Consider the following 20,502-nt stretch of genomic DNA (forward strand, 5'->3'; position numbering starts at 1 on the left):
CAGGTGCCAAACTATGGATTCAGGACCTGTGGCTGCTTCACACTCTTCAGACTGTCCTTAAACAAGTGTCCCTCAAGGAGTGTGTCCCAGCTATAATTCTCGTTGCCCTTTCTGCCACAGTTGTTCTGGAGAACGATGGAGATAAAGCAGGCCCCCCAGTAAAAGCTGAAATCTCCCTTTGCCTCTCAGTCCCAACATTAGACACATGGCGGCTGTTCCTGCACAGGATCAGTAAGAAGCCAGTCTGAGGCTGAATGACTAGACCTTTAAGAATGTCCGTGTGAGGGGTGGGCGTGGGCTTCCCTGTAAGGAGGTTATCTGGTACCTTCTCCTTGAGGTGTTGAAAGGCTTCTCACCTCTCTGCAGTAGTACAGAACTCAAATCTCTATGCACCTCTTTTTAAAATGATTCTTTCACTGCTGTTGCTGTTTTGCACACTTCCTGGTGAGATGCCCCAGGGAAGCGGAGAAGCCATTTCCAGAGACTGCGCCCGCTGCACTGGCATGCAATCCAGGCCCAGGGTTGACTCCATCACAAGCTCCCTTCAGGACCCTTCTAATTGGGCCACCTCATGGCTGCTCTCTCCTCTTCTCGGCAGTCTGACCGCTGGCCCCTCCCTTCCCCTGGGACTCACTACAGAAACAGTTTAAGTATCTTTAAGGGACAAAAAAAAAAAAAACCAGGAAAGCAGCGGTCATCCATGGACACCCTTCTAGAGGACTTTCCAGAGAGCTAGCCAATGGTTTTCCTTCTGTATACCCTGCTCTACATGGGTTTTCCCAAGGCTCTGAGACGGACAGCATTCAAAAACAGTGCTAGCATGGAGGGATCATAAATGCAGTGTATATATATATATATTGGGCTATCTTCCATTTTTGTTCTGTCTGAATCCCCTCATTCAAATTCCGCCATCCCACAGTTACAGAGGTCTCCGGGGTTCTTTGTCTTGGGGGGAGGAACCCTAAAACTGTGAAAGCTGGGTGCCTGACCAGGGCACACAATCCCCCCCTCACAGGCTTCCTCCTACTCTCCTTGTAATTGATTGCAGATTTTTGGACCAGTGCAGCCAATACTGAAGTTCAAAAATCTCGAAGAAGTGATCAAAAGAGCAAACAGCACTGACTACGGACTCACGGCGGCAGTGTTCACCAAAAACCTCGACAAAGCCCTGAAGCTGGCTTCGGCGCTGGAGTCGGGCACCGTCTGGTGAGCCAAGCACGCGCAGCGAGTGTTTGTGTTCTCTGAGCCCTTGGCCTGCTGGCTTCGGTTTTCTTTCATTAGCCGACATGACGTGATGCGCTCTCCCTGCCTTGCTGACTGTCCTCTGACATGGGTGTCCCATGGCCTTAAGTCCTTCGTTATTCACATGAGGAAAGCAAGGCATAGGAGAGATGGAGTGACTTGTCCAGCATCACACAGCTAATGCAGTTGGCCCTCCGTGTTTAATTGCAGAGGATTCAGTCCTTGCTGAGAGGCCCAAGTCTACGGCCACTCAAGTCTCTCGTGTGTGCAGATAGTTTAGGAGCATCCTCCAGCTTGCCTGCTTATTTGTTATTTTATATATATATATATATATTTGTACCATACTGGCACTCTGGCCCAGGACCTGGAACATACATACTAGAAAAGCATTTTATCACCAAGGTATACACCATCCCTTCCTGCATACTTCAAAATCATCTACACGCTTTGCAACACCTAATGCAAGGCTGCATTGATACTTACTGTACTGCACTATTTGTGCAGAAAAATAATTCTGCACAAAATCTTTGGGTCTGAAGGCGGTTGAGCCTGAGGGTGCAGAGCCTTTGCTTAGCAGAGGTCACGGGACATAGACAAGGAGGCTGCAAGGCCTGAACCTTTAACAGCTGTGTCACACTGCCTCTCCGATTTTGTCTCTGGTGGATCCTAAAGACAGTACGTCACTAACCTGCAGGGTATGGATGCTCATCTCTGCACTGATAACTCCGCAGGTTGGATACTCGTGCCCATCTTCCAGATGAATGAAGTGAGGCTCAAAGAGGTGGAACAAGCTTAGGGTCACATGCATCATCGTCTAGGGAGCAGAACTGTGAGGTCAGGGCTGCATCGCTGCTCACTAACTCGACCCCTAGCTCGCTTCCCCTGTATCTTCCAATTGTAGTTTCCAGCAGGAAAGAAAGACGTAAAGAGCATAAAGGGATGTGCTGTGTTCAAGTTATGGGGACTTTGCCCAAAGGCCGGGCGTTGGGCATCACTGTGCCTCCAGTGTCTTGAGACGCAGGCGCGTGTTCTCCAGGTAACCGGGGCGCCTCTCATCCTCTCTCTAGGGTCAACTGCTACAATGCGTTCTACACACAGGCTCCCTTCGGTGGCTTCAAGATGTCTGGAAATGGCAGAGAGCTGTAAGTGTTTCTGATCCCTCACGCTCCCCTCTTCCATGAAGGCTGGCGGTCCCTCAGTGGAGGCTGCTCAGGATCTGTCCCTTCTTTCCACCCCTGTGCCCCCTTGAGCCCCAGAACCAATCTGCAGCCTCAGCTTCTTGCCCTGCCTGGCGCCATCACCCTAGGAACATTCTATAGTTCTTTGGCCTAGGATAGCAGGATGAGGGCGTGGCAAATGAGGGTCTTAGGACACCTATCTCCACCTTGGGTAGAGAAAGCAGCCTGGCTCAAGTCAGGCTCTGAATCTGCCCACCTTTGCTTTCAGAGCCTGGCACAAGCTGTGAGTGATTCCGCTTCCTCCTGGATCCTTTTTTTTTTTTTTTAAACGGGGCTGTGCTGTGCCTCCATGGCTCCAGCGGAACATTCTAGGCCTGAACTAGTTTCTCTGTGTCTCTTTCCTGCCTGGCCTCCTAAGATTCATGGATGGGCCATCTTGCCTCTGGCCCAGGCTGAAAACTGGGTGGAGATGCTGAGGTCCCCAGTCACATGCTGGCATCCCTCTCCAGTCCCCCTTCCTGGGTTTTATTAGCCAGTGTGGACAAACATCTTGGTAGGCACCATGTTCCCGGGGAGCCATCTGGGACAACACCCCAAGGCTGTTCTCGGCTGTTTCTGAGGGCTCGTGTTCTCCTTTTGTTTAAACAGTTTGTGTCATTTATATACAAATGCTTTACCTTCTCCACATCTGCACGTGTAGTCAGAGCAGATGCTGGGCTCTTTTCCTCAGCCTACGCCTCAGTGGGGACACTGAGCAGCTCTGCTTGTAGATTCTTGAGCCTGTTACAACGGGGAGGTGCTGGCTTCCACTGGCTCTTGACTGGTCTACATGGAATTGGGGCCCCTTACGCCACCTCAGCTCTGTTCAGACCATCCCCAGTGCGTGACAGACGCTCAGGAGTCATCTGCGCACTTGAGCAAGGACCACAGAGTGTCCTTCGGTCCCCGCCTTCATCCTATGACTGCTTTTCCTGCACTAACCTTCCTGATTCTTGGCCACAAAGACCCGTGGCAGGAGCCTGGTGCTCCTTTGGCAGCCTGTTATTGGAGTCTCCAATGCGTGGTCTCTCAGAGGAGGCTGAGGCTGAGGCTGGGAGGCCAGAGCCAGGGTCACCCGAGGTCCTTCCAGGCTCCTCTCGTAGTAACAAGGCTGGTGACAGCTGGCAGGTTTGGTGAGAGTCCCTGAAATGCCATTCATGTTCTTGTGGAGATGGTTCCTGAGAGGGGATAACAGTTATCAAGGGACAAAACCCACCCAGCAGGCTAGCAGGTCATGAGAGTTAAGAGCAGGGCTGGAGAGATGGCTCAGCCATTAAAGGTTGGACTCACAACCAAAAGCACTAGAGTTAAGAAGAACACTGGCACCCTGACCTTTGGCTTCCCGCAGCCCAGGGCTTGCTAGGCAGAGATCACCTGTACCTTGTTGGTGTTTTGAATTTTGTTTTGGGAGATTTGTTTTTTTGTTTTGCGGTCCTGGGAATTGAACTTAGGTCATCCAGCATGTGAGGCAAGTTCTCTACCACTGAGCTAACCCCTGCCCTAGGAGCCATCTCTGTAAGCTACTTCAGATGAAGCCACCGGAGCTCATGTGGTCACGTGTCTCCTCTGGTCCTCTGTCTTCAGCCGGGCGGGTTGTAAGGACGGAGAAACTCAAATCCCTCACCGTCTTCCTTCTGGAGGCTGGGAGGCAGCAAGCACCCCAGGCCCCTGAGGAAAGGTCATTGGAAGGACACAGTGACTGGGAGGCATATGGGGGACACCTGTTGCCTGGTCTTCCCTTAGAGCCACTGTGGATGCACTGCATAGCTTTTTTACCTGGGCCACTCCTATCCCTGGGTGTGGTTCGTGGTCCCTATGCCTGCCACGGAGTGGCGTGGTAAGCTCACAGACCTTGGTCATGTTTCATCCTGTCCTGGGGACTTTCTTGAATGGCTGTTTTGTTGTTGTTGTTGTTGTTTTGGATCTTTGGCATACATTCTCCCAAAGGGTTTTTTTTGTTTTTTTTTTTAATGATGAAATATTTTCAGATCATTTGTAAGGAGCCTGGAAACTGCCTTGAAAAATAATTTCTATTTTCAGTTGTTTCAAATTAATGTCTCCTTGTGGCAACAAGTTCCTCTTTTCTATGCTGGAGCACCATTAGGTGGATTCCATGGTTTTCCCCAAACTAGTCACTCGGGCTGGGCTGGTTACTGGCTGTACACTCGCCAGCCCCTCCAGGATGCATTTCAGGGCTGGTCTTGGATGGAGTCTGAAAAGCCTCTTCTTCTTGGTGCATCCTGGCTCTTTGCTTTGCAGTGTAAGCTAGGCATTCAAGCCAGCCAACAAAGACTCATACGGCAGAGATGCGGCACGGTCAGACCTTCCTCCCTCCCTGGCCCTTAGTCCCACTCAATAGAGGAGCCACTGCTCACTCACTGTGTTCATTTCCTCGTTAGTTCACATGGCAAATATTTATGTGGGTTTTTGTTGTTGTTGATTTTTTGTTTGTTTGTTTGGTTTTGGGTTTTTGTTGTTGTTGTTGTTTGAGATAGGGTTTCTCTGTGTAGTTTTGGTGCCTGTCCTGGATCTCACTCTGTAGCCCAGACTACACAGAGATCCACCTGGCTCTGCCTCCCGAGTGCTGGGATTAAGGGTGTACACCACCACCACCTGGCACAAATATTTGTTTTAGTTTTGTTTTTCTAAATTAAAAAGAAATAATTTTAAATTAAAAAATATTTTTTAATTTAATGGTGGAAACAAATATAAACCTAAAACCAAAACTTCTAGAAAAAGCATTTGTTCTGGCTTGTCTTATCTTGCTCTTCAAACTTGACCTTGGCCTCCCACCTGGCCTTGAGTCTGCCAGCTCTCTAAAGACATCCTTGTTGACAACAGTTTGTCCAAGGGCATATCCACAGCAGACCCTGTGGGCATGAGGTGAGTGCAGTCACACACTTCCCCAAAGGACAAAGGACACTTCCACAAGGACAGGGCTTTTCCTCTTGCAAGTCTTTGCTGAGCGATTTTACTGCTCCAAGCTTGGTGTTAGGTTCTGGGCATTTGTCAGCGGACTGTTATCAGTCCTTGTCGCCATTGATATCCTAGGGAGGTTTATTAGGAAGAAGGCTGAGCTCCCAAATGGCTTTGGTTCCTGAGGTAGCAAAGACTGGGTGAGGGGGTGAATGAGGACAGCAGGAACTTGAACCAGAGCAACAGATGAGGAAGTAGAAAGAAGAATCTACAAGCTGTGTCCTGCAAGAACACGCTGACACTTCTGAGCTTGTTCAACACAAGCTAATTCGGGAAGATTTCACCCCTTCTCTGTACTAGCTTGATAAACCACTGATACTTAGGATTTTTGCGAAACAACACTATTTGCTCATTTTGAAAGTTTACGGTGCATTTTCTGTGGATATGCATACATCCACTCATTCTTTTCTGTTGGCTAATGTGGAAACAAGCCACTTTTTGTCCTCAGAGATGGGTTTTGGATATCTCTCAGTCTTTTAGTGAAAGCCACCTACAGTGGGCACTGGTGTTACATCCACAGGCTTTTATTATTATTATTATTATTATTATTATTATTATTATTATTATTACAAACCCTGCCTATAAGCTTCCTTGTGTATAAATATTTATGCACTTAGGGTGGTGGTTCTCAGAATAAATTCCTAGAATTCCTTGCTCAGCCACAGGAAAGTGTCTCTGTGTGGGTTCGAATGTCTTCAAGTGTGAGACAGTGAGTGTGCCCCTTTCACACTTACTGGACTTTGCATTCGTTTTTCTGCAAAAATGAGTGTGTCCTCTGTAGCATTTTTCCATTTGGTTGCTTGTGTTCCGCCTGCTGCTTTGTAAGAACGTTCAGGACATCGAAAACAGCACACCTTCTTAATGGTGACATTACTTACTCAGCACAGAGGGAGGGCCTATGTGAATCCTCTCTAGTTGGCGTAACTGAGCAGGTGTGGTGGGTCTCCCACGGCACAGTTGAAACAGTCTCAGGGATTTCAATCAACTTGACTCATCCACACGATCCTAAGCCCGAGTTGCTGTTATACTCAAGCAAGAATCAGAATCACCTAGGGAATTGACTGAACACAAATTTCTTGACTCTACTGAGGGAAGAAATAGATTGGTTTTCTAACAAACAGCACCGAAAAATCAATGTCTTAGGTGACATAAACATATGACACCAAGCCCTACAGAGTAGGTGCAGCTCTCTCTGAGCTTAAGGGAGGTGTCCTCTAGGACGCAGGCTGTGAGGACTGAGTTTCCCAGCCTTTCCCTGCCCCCAGAGGCTTACCTCATACTTGACTGAAGGCCTCGGCCATCTTCCCAACCAGCCCAGTGGTACCTTTTGGTGTCTTGTATCATTTTTACTCAACTCTCTTCTTCAATTCTTAGGGACCACTGGGCCACCAAAGGACCCAGAAAACTCTCTATTTTAAAGTCAATCGATTAGCCACAAGAATCCCATCCCCAGCATCGGTCCTCCCTTGGAGTGTAACCTAACACATGCACCAGGACCGGGGAGCAGGGTGTGGACACACTTTACTATTTTGTCTTCCCTGTTTTACCTGCTACAGTAGTCCTGAGTGAGGCCCGGGAATCTGCATTTCTAACACGTTCAGAAGTCAGGCTGATGATGCTGGGCTGAGTAGCTCACCTGCAGGTCTCAGAGATGAGATGAGATTGTGGGCCAGATCTTTTAATATAGAGACTGGAGAGGCTATCTCTACCTCTATCTTTTCTGGAACCGGAATCATCTTCTTCTTTTTTTTTTTTTCTTTCTGCAATTGCTAAGCTTGCAGTATGGAGGAATTCTCCATCTAAGTTGCCTCTTGGTTCTGGGAAGGGGATCTCCTCCAAGGATGGCCCATGATATCTAGGAAAGATCCCTGGCCCCTGTAAGGCAGAAGGGAAGGAAAAATGCCGAAGACGCTAACCTGAGGGCCGTCACCTTCCTGCGCCTAGCCTGTGCCAGCATCCGTTCCCTTCCCCTGCAGTCCGACCCAGCTCCTCTTGGAGCTGTGCCCTTCTGAGCCAGATGTCCCTGTGGCCTGCTGGCCATCTCCTCGGGCTCAGCCATAGCCTTTTCTGTCTATTCAAGGAGTAACAAATGACCACTTAAAACTTACATAGTCAGTGCGGGCCTCACACCCCAGGCCCTCGCCCGCCCCCCACTCACCTGCAAAGCCCCCCCCCTTCTGCACACACCTCCCTGACCCAGAGAACTGCCCTGAGTTTATGCTCTTGTCTTCATCTCTCATGGTCCGGAAGCAAACCCTTAGTTCTTTTAACGCCTTCAAAAGCATCACACACAGGACCTTAGCGTGTAAACTCACATTTCCAGTTCCCGACGCTTAACTAAGGGCATCATGGTGCCTACTGCCCCCACTACGGGCGGGCACCACACTGCGCTCTGTCACACAAACCCCAGCACTCAAGCTGTGCAGCAGAAGGCTCAGGCATTAGAAGCGCTTTCCCAGAACCGCGAACTGACAGTGTGAACTGCCTCCGCTTTTCTGTCGTCACAGAGGTGAATACGCTCTGGCGGAGTATACAGAAGTGAAGACCGTCACCATCAAACTCGATGACAAGAACCCCTGAAGGACAGACCGGTCTCTTCCTCAAAAGCCGGACAGCTGTCCTTGGCGACTCCAACCTGCCACAAGCAGAAAACAGGATGACAGTGCTCATCTTCCCAGGACCTTCTCTTCGGGACACTCGGTCTACTAGAGCTTAATGGTTTTGATTTTCCCTCTCACGCTCATGCTTTACGGACCAAACTGTGGGCGGCTGGCTGTTATGTGTGAAGCTGCAGGCCTGCCTGGGGGAGAAACTGGTGTCCAGCTACCATTGCTTTAGACTCCGTGCGGGACACAGCAAAGACACCCAGGGCTCTGTTGATATGAGACGGTCTCTGGAGTGTCCCGCGGTTATTTTAAATGCTTTGCTGCCCCCAGGAGGAATGTGGAAAGAGCTCGTAGCATGGGCTGCAAGCAGATCTGCTCTCACGGGCTCCTCAGAGTCACCGGTGCACAGAACAAGTCCCTCCTCGCTCTGAGTGGGACTATTCACAAGCAAAGGATTAGCGTTAGTATGAAAGGAGGATTTCAGGGACCCCGTGTGGGGAGCTTAGGGGGAACACACTCCAAGGGAAGGCTCCAGAAGTCTTTGGTCTGTGGGAGTGCCAGTCCCGAGGACTGCATATTGACACTGACCGTGGGATTCACCTAGAAAACCTTTGGAACGACCGAATCAACATCCCAAAGAGTTTGCCTTACAGTTATGAGATGGTCAGTCAAAACCAAGGCCCTTCTCAGGCAGAGAACATCCTTAGTGTCACCTTTGCCCCTGACGACTCATTTTAGAACTGCCACAGCAGAGCAAACCCTCGGCGGACTGAGCCGCACACTTGACACTCGGAGCCCTTGTTCACTTTTACAGATCGCCCGTCTCTACCACCTTTGGTAATGGGTGCGCCCACTTCCTTTTTCTTCTCCCCAGCTCCGTTACCCGTTTTAGATGAGTAAAGGGCACGCCACTGAGAGACAGCTGCACTGCTTAGCTCCGTACTTGTAAAGTCCGTTGGGGCTTTCATTTCTGATTGATTAACTAATAACACCCAGATTCCATAAGGGGACCCGGTCACCAGCCAAGTGACCTGGATATTTCATTCACATTATGACATTTTTCTTTTCCTCTTCAGTGTATCCATGTGATATGCAAAGTCCACATTTGAACTTGGAAAACTAAAACCGTTCCCACAATAGAACGGAACCAAACCCACTGGGTTGAATGCTATTTGGGCCCTTTTACTCTTAGTCACATGCACTTCTCTAAGGGGCTGTGATGCTTACACTGAAGGATTAAAGTTGAACTGAGCAACAGTGAGGACGAAGCCTCATCAGAACCAGTGTGTGCATAAAGGATAGGATGCGTGATCTGGGGCTCTCAGCCCTGTGAGGGACGAGCAATATTCCACTCACCTTCTTTCTCCCCCTCAGCACTTACACTACCAGGAACTTGTTAAATCGGGATTTGGCCTCATACACTGAATTTCCAGCATCTCAGTAACTCCAGGTACCACCCTTCACCATAGTACATTAGAGGGTTGCTATTCCTCCATTGTACAATAATGCCTTTAATATGAAATGTTACATTATTTATAATTGGTATCATTAATGTATCTTTTTATAGCTGTAAGTACAGAGAGGTAGTATATTTAACCTTCTGTAATATACTGTATTTAGAAATGAAAGTCTATATAATGTTAGATCTCACATCTTTAAGGTTTACCCCTGTGGTATGGTTTTTCAATTGATTGGACTGGGAATTCTGATCCTAACTTTGGATTGTGTTCAGCAATGGTAAAATAAAATCGGACATTTGAGAAACATTCTTTTTTTTTTTTTTTTTCACTGAAGGACTAAGCTCATTTGAATCCTGTGGCAGAATCTTCTTTCTCAGACTTCTGTGTGATGGCAAAAATAAAATTATACTCCTCCAGTCTGTCATACACAGGGCTTTTTCCTGATGGTAATGTCCATCCCTATAGTCTTGGATGTTGAACAGCTCTGTGCCTTACATGCTAAGTGTAAGATTTTTTTTTCTACACTGCCCAGGCCCCTTTAATCACAAAGCAATGGTGATTGAGTACAGAAAATGAAGATTTAGGGAAAACGTCTTGTCCCCAAATAGTGACCATGTTTTTTGTTTGTTTGGTTGGTTTTTTTTAATTTGTGTGTGTGTGTGTGTGACTTTTCTCTATGATGACCTAAGGGTCTGGGCCTAACTTAGCTGAAGATCTTAAGGCTTCTAACTGCCAAGAAATGTCAGTCACCTGGTTGTGACCTGACATTGATGCTGGAGCAGAAACCTTCACTGGACTTGGGTAGGTCTGGAAAGATCAAACTGTGAAGTCAGCATCAAAAGCCCAGATGACTGATATGTAAAAAAGCACCATCCCCTTAAAAACGGCACACAGGAGGCTGGACGAGACCTCTTTCAGTGTGCACTTTCCCATGTGTTGTGTATTTATGAGCATTTCATTTCTCATCCAAATGTGAACAGACGATATAAAAATGGCATTTTCTGTTGTTTGGTGAATTAGAATATGACTGCCTGAAGAGAACCACTCCAGAGTCGATAGGTGTGATGGTATGCGTTTGTGTATGTGTGCATAAGGTGGGCAGGTGCATGTATATGTGCACTTGTATGACATGACTGTGGTTGGGTACATTCTCTAAAAGAAGACACTTTGGGATGCTCTAGCTCCACTTCTCAGCAGGTGGCTTCTTTCTAATGTTCACCCCTTGCTAGAATCCATGCAGCAGACAGTGCTTACAGGTGGAGATTGCCGGGGGTGGGGGGTGGGGGGTGGGGGGTGGGGGTGGGGGGTGGGGTGGTGGTGTTTAAATCGTTGTTTCGGGGATATCAGAAGAAAGTGCGGATTTGGCTGAATAAAGACAAACATCAGGAGACAAAAGGAACAGTTAGCCTCAGTGAAGCGGGGTGGAAATTCAGAGAAGTAGGTGGCTGACCTACCTCTGACCATGGTCTTCCAGCTGAACCCCCTTGGGGAAGTTCATACCAACCTAAGGCTTCTGAAAATCTGGGTGGAAAGCGAGCAAACGCAAGAAGAACATGATCCGCGGGAATGAAAAAGAAGCAAGGAGGAATCTTAACTGGGCTGGAATAGTCTCCTTCCTGACTAATGCACGCCTACTGGGTAAAGTTGAAGGCTGGGATAAGGCAATACATGCGTCCAATGTTCCAGATGTTTTTTGGAACAAAAATGGGCATTTTTCCTAGCCTATCTCCAAGCTTGTTTAAAGGGGGAATTTTCTTGCCGCAGTAAGTATTGGCAACACAAGTGCCCCGTGTCTGTCCTGGCACTCAGCATGGAGTTCCTCCTAGTGTCACTAGGTGGCAGCGATGTATGCTCTGAAGGCGACACCACACCAGGCTCTCTGCTAACGCCACGCCTTGCAAACTATTAGGGACTTTTCCTTAGCAGTCACCCTGCTGCCCTTGCTAACTGGTCTGAGAACCTCGGTGGCAGGCGAGGACAGGATTGCAGAACCGCGCCTACTTTTTCGGAAGGGTGTTCGGCGGTGGAGAGAAAGCAGAGCATAGGCTGCGAGGTAGTCCCCTTGGCAACCAGTGATCCAAACACCAACTCTAGGAAAACACTTGCCGTGCTCCTGAAGTAGCTCAGAAGGCCCACAGCCGCTCAGGTTCTGTGAACTGGTAAAGAGGGTTATGACGATCTGTCTATGTGCTCTGCACATGGTCCTTGTTATTCCTTGTTACCTTACCAGAGAAGAGTCTAGGTGCAGAACCGCTTTTTCTGCAAAGGACTATACTTTCTGAGTGAAAATCAGAGCCGAATCGGAAGCCTGTCTGCAGCTTAGCCACGAGGGTCTAGCCTGCGTTTGGTTATTATCTCAGTGGTATCAGTTGATACACATCCCACCATGTTTTACACCTCCCCACCATAATCAGCCAGGCAATGTGGCATGCACCTTAGTCGCAGCTACTCCAGAGGCCAAAGATCTAAAAGGATTCACCAACTAGTAACATCTTTGCAAATGTCCATAGTTAAGTTGGTGAACCAGTGGTTGAAAGGGTGCGGTTTACAAAACATCGACATTTAAAAGGCTGTTTCTGTAGGGCTCCCTAAAGACCTGCACACACATTAGTATCCTCGTCCTTCTATATTCACAGCCAGGGTATATGGCCAGCATGCAACATAGAAATTAATCTGTTAATAGAGCAGAGAAGGAAAGGCTGAGCAGAGAATGGAGCAATCTTGTCACTGTGTCTGTCCCCAGGGAAGACAGCAGGGACATCTGAATTTAGGACCCTACAAAGCTCCAGGGCCCTAGCATCTACCGAAACAGGAGCAGTGAGCTTAGTCACCGATATCTAGCAGCTAGGGAAACCGAGGCAGGCCATCGGGGGACGGCATCCTCATCTGCGGAGGCCGAGGGGCAGCCGACCCTCTGGCGAGGGCCTGCTTCCGCGCCACCCGCCCTCTCCGCCCGCCAGGCGGCCGCAGGATTGAGGAAGTGTGTCTGGCCCCGCGGCGGCCAGAGCCTTGCAGGGCAGAGCACGGTAGGACCCGCAGGCCCCGGCCGGCCGCTGTCGCCAGCCTGCAGCTCCCCGACTCCACCGCCGCAGGTAAGTGCTGCTCCGGCCCGCGCCCTGTCCGAGGGACACGACAGAAGCCAGCGGCCCGAGAGCCAAGCTTCGCCCGCGCCTCCCGGACCCGTGCTCGGGTCCCCGCGTGCAGCCGCGGCCGCCCGCCCTGCGCCCGGAGTCCCGCGCCGCAGCCCCCCGCCCCGCTCCCAGGCTCGTACCCCGCACCCCTAACGGCCGCGTGCTCCGGACCCCGGCCTGTGCCCGAGACTCGCAGGTCACAGCTCTGGGGGCGCCTGGATCTCGGGACGACCCGGGTCTCCTCGCCGCTTCTCTGACTGCGCCGCGACCCTCGCCCCTTGAAGGGTTTAAGCGGGTGCAGTGCTGGAGCCCGGGAGCCAGGGAACCCCGAAATCCGGCGCGGGACCGGAGGGGAACGGAGCGGGGGCGGGGAGCGGAGTTCGGAAACAAAAGTAGGAAACACCAGGGCGGCTACAAAGTTCTTTTGCGTTTGAAGAAAGCCTGAGTTTTAACCTAGAGCGGGGGTCTGTCTGAGCGTGTGTGCGCATGGGAGTGCGTGAGCGCCAGTGGCGGGAGGCGACCGCCCAGCAGGCTCTCCACGCGCTGGGCACCCGGGTGGCACGGGGTGGCCTGGAGGTCTTCCCCTCCTCCACTCCTGGGGCGCGCTTCTGGACCAGCGGTCGCCTCTTTGTGGCTACTGAGAAGAACTCTCCTCTGGGTTGTTTGACCCTGCTGTGGTCCCCAGTGCAGACCAGGGCAGGAATCCTAGGAGGGCGAGGGGTGGTAACAAAGACAGCGATGGGGAGACTCTGAGGATGCTGAGAGCCAGTTCAGCCTGGCTTTTCACAGTTTGAGGCCATTACGTTTTTCTCTTGCATGTGCTCACCCCTGCAAAGACTGGAGCACGATAAATAGAGTCCTAAGAGGTAAGCTCTTAGCAAATTCTCACTAAATACCCTAATTTTAATGAGTTGGTCCCTCGCGTAGTAGCCTCAAAGGGACCACAATGTGCACATTTTGGAAATCCTTAACATTCAACTCTTGCTCTGATTGTTTTTTTGTTGTCTTTGCTCACATTCCAGGAAAAAAAAAATAGCATACCAACACCTAATTTGTCCCTAAAGGAAGTTTTAGGGCCAGCCAAGCCTTTCCTCCACCCAGCCTTCTACATATCCTCAATAGCTATAATAATAATAATAATAATAATAATAATAATAATAATAATAATAATAATAAACCAGCTGGAGAGATGACTCAGTATGTAAAGCATTTGCTGGTCAAGTGTAAGGATCCGAATTCAGATTCAGAATCTGCATAAAGGCAGATGTAGTAATGCCACATTGGAGGTGCTGCGGAGACTTCTTGGGAGCTCACTGGCCAGCTAGCTCTGCATGGGCAGGAGGGAAGAAGAGACTGGAACCTCAAACATGGTGCAAAGCAAAGAACACACCAGAGGTGGTCCTGTGACCAACACACACACACACACACACACACACACACACACACACACACACACGAGAGAGAGAGAGAGAGAGAGAGAGAGAGAGAGAGAGAGAGAGAGAGAGGGAATTAAAAATAAGAACCCTAGAAATTCTCTTCATCTCTGAGTCTAGCCTACTGTCTTGTTGGTTCCATCCCAAAAAAATACCCTGGTCTGGTCCCTTCTTCTCACAGCCTCCCTCATAGTCCAAATTGCCACTCTCTCTGCTATATGATCACAGCCCCCAGGGCCCCCCCGCCCCAGCTCTAGCTGGCAGGCACAGTGATATAATATATATATATATATATATATATATATATATATATATATACATACATATATTCTTTGTTTTAATATTTATTCTTTAAAATTATTTATACCATATATTTACCCTATTATTCCCCCCAACTCCTCCCATAGACTTCTCCCTACCCACCCAACTTTATATTCTTTCTATCAAAACACTCAATTAAGCAAACCAAACAAACAAACAAAAATGCACACAAAAACCTTGGAGTCTGCGCTGTGTTGATCAACTGCTCCTGGGCCTGGGGCCTGGCCCTGGAGTGTGGCTGAACACTGATTTCCCCTATCCCAGCAGGTATCACAGCTGCAGATGGCTTCTTGGTTTGGGAGGTGGGACTTGGTGGCCACTTCCCCTTCTCAGGGCTGGCATTTCTGTCTGCTTTGCACCTGTGCAGGCCCTGTGCATGCCACCACAGACTCTGTAAGCTCATGCGTGCCTCAGCCCTGATGTGTTTCAAAAATGCCGGTTCCTTAGAGCAGCCTACTACCTCTGGCCATTACAGTCTTTCCACTTCCTCTCACCCATATATCCCTGAGCCCTGAGGAGTATGACAAAGACATCCTGTTTAGGACAGAGTGCTCCAAAGTCTCATGCACTCTGCGTTGACCAGGTCTCGATGTTAATTCCCATCTACTGTAAGAAGAAGCTTCTCTGACGTGGGTTGAGCTGTGCACTGATTTATGGGTATAGCCATGTGTCATTGGGAGCCATTTTATTGCTGTGCCCCCTTAGCAGCATAATGGCTGTGGGTTTCCCTCTAAGAACAGGACCGTGTCCATTTCTTAATGGCTGGGTGGGATGCGTCCCTCCTCTTCATGGAGCCTTCTGTTCTCTCTCTTTTCCTTTCATTCCAGCCCTGTGCCGTCCCACAGCACCAGGCCACTGCCCCCAGCCTCCCTGGTTGAGCTCACTGCAGCTGAAGCCTCTGCTTTGCTGCCCCATGTGACCTCCCAGGCCTTCCCTGGCTACGAGTTATCTACCCCGGCTCTCCCCTCCTTTCTTCTAGATCCTCCTTCATGTATTTATCTTCTGCTTACTTACTCAGGGTCTCTACTGGGTCTCCCTAGGGCAGAGACTGTCTCGTTCACTGCGGCATCCTCTCCTAACCATGCCGGGAGGCATCTGTGAAGGGTGGTGTGTACAGTGATGGAATACTGAGAGAAGAGCCTTAAGGCAGATGTGGCTTCAGACACATGGACCATTTCTGTCCTCCAACCTTTCTGCACTTTTGTCGGGTTTCAAACAACGGATTTGACATCCGTTTTTGTAGGCAGAGGATGCTGGAAGCGCTAGAGGTATCTGCAATTATAGACTATCCATCTCAACCAGGCTTTTCTTCAAGGAGGAGCTAGCTGGTGTGAGCAGTCCCAGCATGCTTCACTCGGACATTCAACGCTCGTATTGACTGTCCTCCCCAAACTTTCTGCAGAGACACCCGTGGCTCTCCTCGGTCAGAAACCTCATAGTAATGACTTGTCAGTTGTCTTCCTCCCCTCTGGCATCACAAACTCATCGCTATTCAGTAAAAGCCTTTTCAGCATCAATGCCAGGCTCCTTGTTTTTGTTTTTCAATCATCATTTAGATATGTTCATTCATATAGGCGTGAAGAGTTGGCAAAAGGAAGTAGGTGGCATAAAAACATTGTTAAAGTAGTCACGACTGAAGAAAACTTCTTGAGACCCTCTGCAGGGTAGAGAGTGGAAATTCAATTCACCACAGTGATCTGTGGCATTGTTCTGCACCTAAGAGAAGCAGGAGGAAGCGCTGAGCTGTGGGAGGGCAACGATGGAGTAACTCCAGATACCTCATCCTGAAGCCCCAACCTTAGAGTGTAAAGCCACAGCCAAACTACAGTTCAAACACCGCTGCTGTGACAGAATCCTCCATCTGTGGAGTGATTTGCGAAGAGAAACTGAAAGGGGAACCAAGTGTGCTGGGTGAGAGTTAGCCTAAAATATTTTAAAGTGTGTGTGTGTGTAGCTTAAACATATTATATGCCAAGCCACTTCTGTTCTGAGAAGGAACGTAGGGACGTCTGCCATGGGGGAGTCTTTGAAATGTATCCTGTGTTTGGTGGCTCTAGAAAGGCGTTCGGAAGCAGCTGATAACTATGGTTCTCGGTTTCTGGGTTTTCATGTGTATTGTGGAGCCTTTATTTTTAATCAGCTCTGTCTTGGTGTTTTCCCTCTCTCTCTTCTCCTGGGCTGTAGAACGTACAGAGGTTCCGAACAGCTTCCGAATTTCGCCTGGCTCTCCTGTGTTTCCTCCCTTCTCTTTAGACTTCTTATCTCTAAATACCTTTCTCTGGATGATTGGTCCTCTGGTTCAGAGAAGAGTGGCTCACAGGAGCAAGACCACTAATGAGGACTCTCTCGGCCACATCCGCTCCTGCCTGGAAGAGTCCATCCCAGCCCCATCCCACCCCTGTCCCTACCACACCGCCCCTCAGGGCAGGTGCCTCATTCCTGAGCGTTTAGAGGAGAAACTGGAAGCACCCTTTAGCTTTCCTTTGTTTTGTGGTTTGCTCAGTGGCTACATGGTTTGGGGGAAGCTTCTAGAACCTGTGTGCTGGGACACTGTGATATTCTGAGTGTGTTCATCAATAGGAGGGGCATGAGACCCTGCTGACTTCCCAGGTCCTCGCTCTGTGTTAAATACTGGCCACACTACCCCTGTTGGAGAGCGTGAGTATTCAAACTCTGTCTTACGTGAAGGCCCCCAGTAATCCTGTGATTTGCCACGGGATGTGGGGGTCTGTTCTCAGCAGATGAGAAAAAAAGTTTCAACTGGATGTCACACTGCTAATACCCAGTAGAAACAGCCCACAGTTGGACAGCCATGGCACATGTGTCTGAGCTGTTACTTACAGGACTTAGTTTTTATTGATATTTTTGGTTATGTTCTCACTCCCAATTTTAGGGTTGTCTTAAGTGCTTATGGCCCTTCACTTTATGTATAGGATGGATTTTGGGAACATGCAAAACATATATACGTGTGTGTGTGTGTGTGTGTGTGTGTGTGTGTGTGTGTGTGTGTGTTAGCTAGCACCTTCCTGTCCTGGGCCAGTTCTAAACAGGCCTTTCAAAATAGGTCTGGACCTTTCTTCAGCAAAGCAGCATAGGCATTCATGTTGGAGGGCCTCCAGGGTCAGTGGGAATCCAAGCAAGTTCAAACTCTGCTCGGTTTTAGTAGATGAGTCTTAATTTGGTTAGAACTCTACGTGGCCAGATAATTCACGCATGGGAAGTTGTTTAGCCACACACCTGACCTTCACCTACTATGTGCCTATAACACCCCTCTCTCAAGTTGTGACAACCCAAATATCTCTAGATATTGTCAAATGTCACCTTGGAGAGAGGTGACCTTTACAGGGTTTGTTTGGCGTCATAACCAGTAACGACTCCTCCTAGGTCCCTTCTCCTCGGGGCCGTAGCCTGGCTCCTATTTGGGGATCACATGCGCACCCCCAAGCATCCATAGGTATCAGTCCTGGGCAAGAGACGGCCTTAAATTGTGACCAACCGTGTGCCTGCCCATCCCAGTGGAAGTGAGTCCTGCCAATGGGAGCCGTGTTTTTGCGGTGTTGGTGGCACCGGGTTCCACACAGGGCCTGGCTGTTTGCCGGATAAAATGGCTAAGTGTTGATTGAACACTACAGGTGATGCTTCGGGATAATTTTGAGTTTCTTTTCACATAAACAAGATCTGAGCACAGGGTCAAGGTGGCGTGGGCGTGGCATTGTACTTTCAATGTCCCTATCTGACAGAGTGGGCCAGATACATGAACTATGAAGAAATACTGCAGATAAAGAGGGGAAAGCCAATGGAAACAGTGACTATCTACAAGAGCTTTCAAGAGGGGAGCTTTCTAATATGACGTCTTTTGCCACCAGGATGAACGCGTGTCTGCGGCACCACGACTATGTGTCCGTGCATTAGCTCACCTGCGCAGTGGCGGTTGGGGTGACGTCAGCAAGACCTTCTTTTGGAGACCTGCTACCTCAGGGGTTGATGGCTGGCACATCACAGCGACCACCCAGTATGTACTGGTGTGTGGGGACAGAGGGATCTTCTGTGTGTCCAAGACGTGCCATGGAGACCCATAATGGTAAGTGAGGGGCTGAGCAGGGTCTGCCATGCTTGGCCTACAGAGAGCTTAGACTCACCAAGAACAGATGTTTTCAACCAAAGGAAATAAAATAATAATTATTTGGTGCTTTGTCTATATCTTGGGATTCTCACTTAAATTCCTAAAATGGAGAGGCCATGTACAAAATTTATTATGCTTCAAAGATTTTGAAAGTGGAACATTGTACTGGCCAAGGGATTTCTTTTTTAAAATGGGGATTGCTGTTTGTTTTCACACTGTAAAAAATACTTGTGGGTTGGGGATTTAGCTCAGTGGTAGAGTGCTTGCCTAGCAAGCGAAAGGCCCTGGGTTTGGTCCTCAACTCCGGAAAACAAACAACAAACAAAAACTTGTTTACCAAAGAAACACTGAGAAGAAAAGAGAGAAGTTTAAAAACAACACAAGCTCACCTAGAGTTGCGTCACCCCAACAGCAGCACCGTCCATGTCTTGCCTGTGTCCTTTTGCCCAGCCCCTACCCATTTCTGACTTGTATGTGTTTAGGGTGGTTTCAGAGCTCATGTGTGTGCAAGCACAGACCCAACTCTGGCACCGTGGCAGGTGGCCTGTGTGCTCACCCAGTGTCTTTGCAGCACAGATGTGAGCCAGGAAGGTGTGCCATGCCTTAGTCTCATGAGAATCTCAGAGGGGAGCTCCCCTGAGGTGCAGGAGGCCCGTTAGAAAGCCTTGGTCTCAAAGGTGTTGATTAGCAGGGGGAATAGTGTGCTCTTTGCTGGGCTAGGGCTGCTAGAGTCTAGCAGCTAGACAAACTCCTAGACAAACACCGCATTAGATGTTCTTCAGTATGCCGATACCAGCTGCAGTGGAAAAACCTGCTCTTCCAGTTGAGGTGAGGCACCTGGGAAAGTAGAAGCTAGGCAACTTCCAAGGACTGCAGCCTCTCCTACACAGCTGAAGGGGTGTGTGGGAGGGGCTCGAGGGGACATCCTCTTTGTGTGAGGGTCCTGCCCTTGGCCCCCGAAAGGTCTGACACGGCTACCTACCTCTCAAAGTACTGCCGACGGCCAGACCCAGCATGGACGGAAGGAGATGGAACGTTCCAGAGGGTCTTCAGATCCCAGGTTGTTACATAGATGCTTGAAATATCCTGTTCTGTTTTTTTTTTTTTTTCTTTTTTTCTTCCTTTGACTTTTAAAAATATGCACTCATTATCTGACGTGTTACTAAGTCGTAATGTTTACTCGAGTGGGGACTCATGTTGCCTTCCAGGAAGAAGGAAACAGACTGTATTAGGAAATGCCTCTAACATGTTAGCCCATATCCTTCTCATATCAGTGTCCCGTTAGACTTGCTGGGATGTGTGGGGTACATGGATAGATGGTACATTTCTAGCTAGATCATGGTCAGTGGAACCACCTTCTCCAACCTGAGTTGGAGTACAGGGGCACACAGAGCCTCTCCATGAAGCATGCTGAGGATCAAGTAAGTAGTCTCTTATTAATCGGGCAAAGAAGAGTGGCTGGGAGATGGCCTAGGTGGTCACGGTTGGTCCATGCAGGCAGCAGTTATCTCAGCCGCACCTCATTCCTACAAAGCAGAATCGAGCTACGTATGCTTTGGGGCTCAATGAGCGTTACAACACCTCCCTTAATCGGAGGTTAGAGCCCCACTTAACTATCAATCTGGAATATGCTTGCTCACTTCTAGCACCAGGGAGCTCCCTAGCCATGCAGTGGTGCCAGGCTTTCTTAGGACGGGGATGCTCGGGAGCCTGTCAACTAGCTCCACCCAGTAAGATGACTTCAATCCCTTCAGCCCTTTCTTTAGGGACTAAATGCTCTTCCTGCTAAAAGCCAATACCTGGCTCTCCTTGCAGATTCCTTCTTAGGCTAACCCTTCTGGATGCTCTGAAGCGCAGTCCCCGTGACGTGTTCAACTCCCATAGCGTTTAACCTTTTTCCAACCTCAGTCTGTCTGTGGAGCAATCCTTGGCCGGTGGCTTCCTGGGTGCAGGGAAAAACCAGCTCCCACCTTCTCCAGCCTGCTGTGTGGGG

General features: G+C 49.2%; 2 protein-coding genes across 3 annotated transcripts in view; both read left to right on the forward strand.

Annotated features, from left to right (window-relative positions):
- Positions 1-9,807, forward strand: part of Aldh1a3 (aldehyde dehydrogenase 1 family member A3) — a 35,140-nt gene extending 25,333 nt beyond the window's left edge. The window contains exons 11-13 of the mRNA XM_028872812.2: positions 1,049-1,206; positions 2,310-2,384; positions 7,943-9,807. Of these exons, the coding sequence (XP_028728645.1) occupies positions 1,049-1,206; positions 2,310-2,384; positions 7,943-8,015 (306 nt within the window). The 3' untranslated portion in view covers positions 8,016-9,807. The remainder of the gene's footprint in view (positions 1-1,048; positions 1,207-2,309; positions 2,385-7,942) is intronic.
- A 2,668-nt stretch (positions 9,808-12,475) lies between these two features.
- The window catches only part of Lrrk1 (leucine rich repeat kinase 1), a 138,107-nt gene continuing 130,080 nt past the window's right edge, over positions 12,476-20,502 (forward strand). Inside the window, exons 1-2 of one of the 2 annotated variants that reach the window (XM_028872813.2) lie at positions 12,476-12,593; positions 18,253-18,467. In XM_028872813.2, the coding sequence (XP_028728646.1) occupies positions 18,371-18,467 (97 nt within the window). In that variant the 5' untranslated portion in view covers positions 12,476-12,593; positions 18,253-18,370. The remainder of the gene's footprint in view (positions 12,594-18,252; positions 18,468-20,502) is intronic. The other variant, XM_037198821.1, reaches the window with a different exon arrangement.

Source organism: Peromyscus leucopus, chromosome 1 (genome assembly GCF_004664715.2).
Source record: "Peromyscus leucopus breed LL Stock chromosome 1, UCI_PerLeu_2.1, whole genome shotgun sequence".
Classification (NCBI taxonomy): Eukaryota; Metazoa; Chordata; class Mammalia; order Rodentia; family Cricetidae; genus Peromyscus; species Peromyscus leucopus.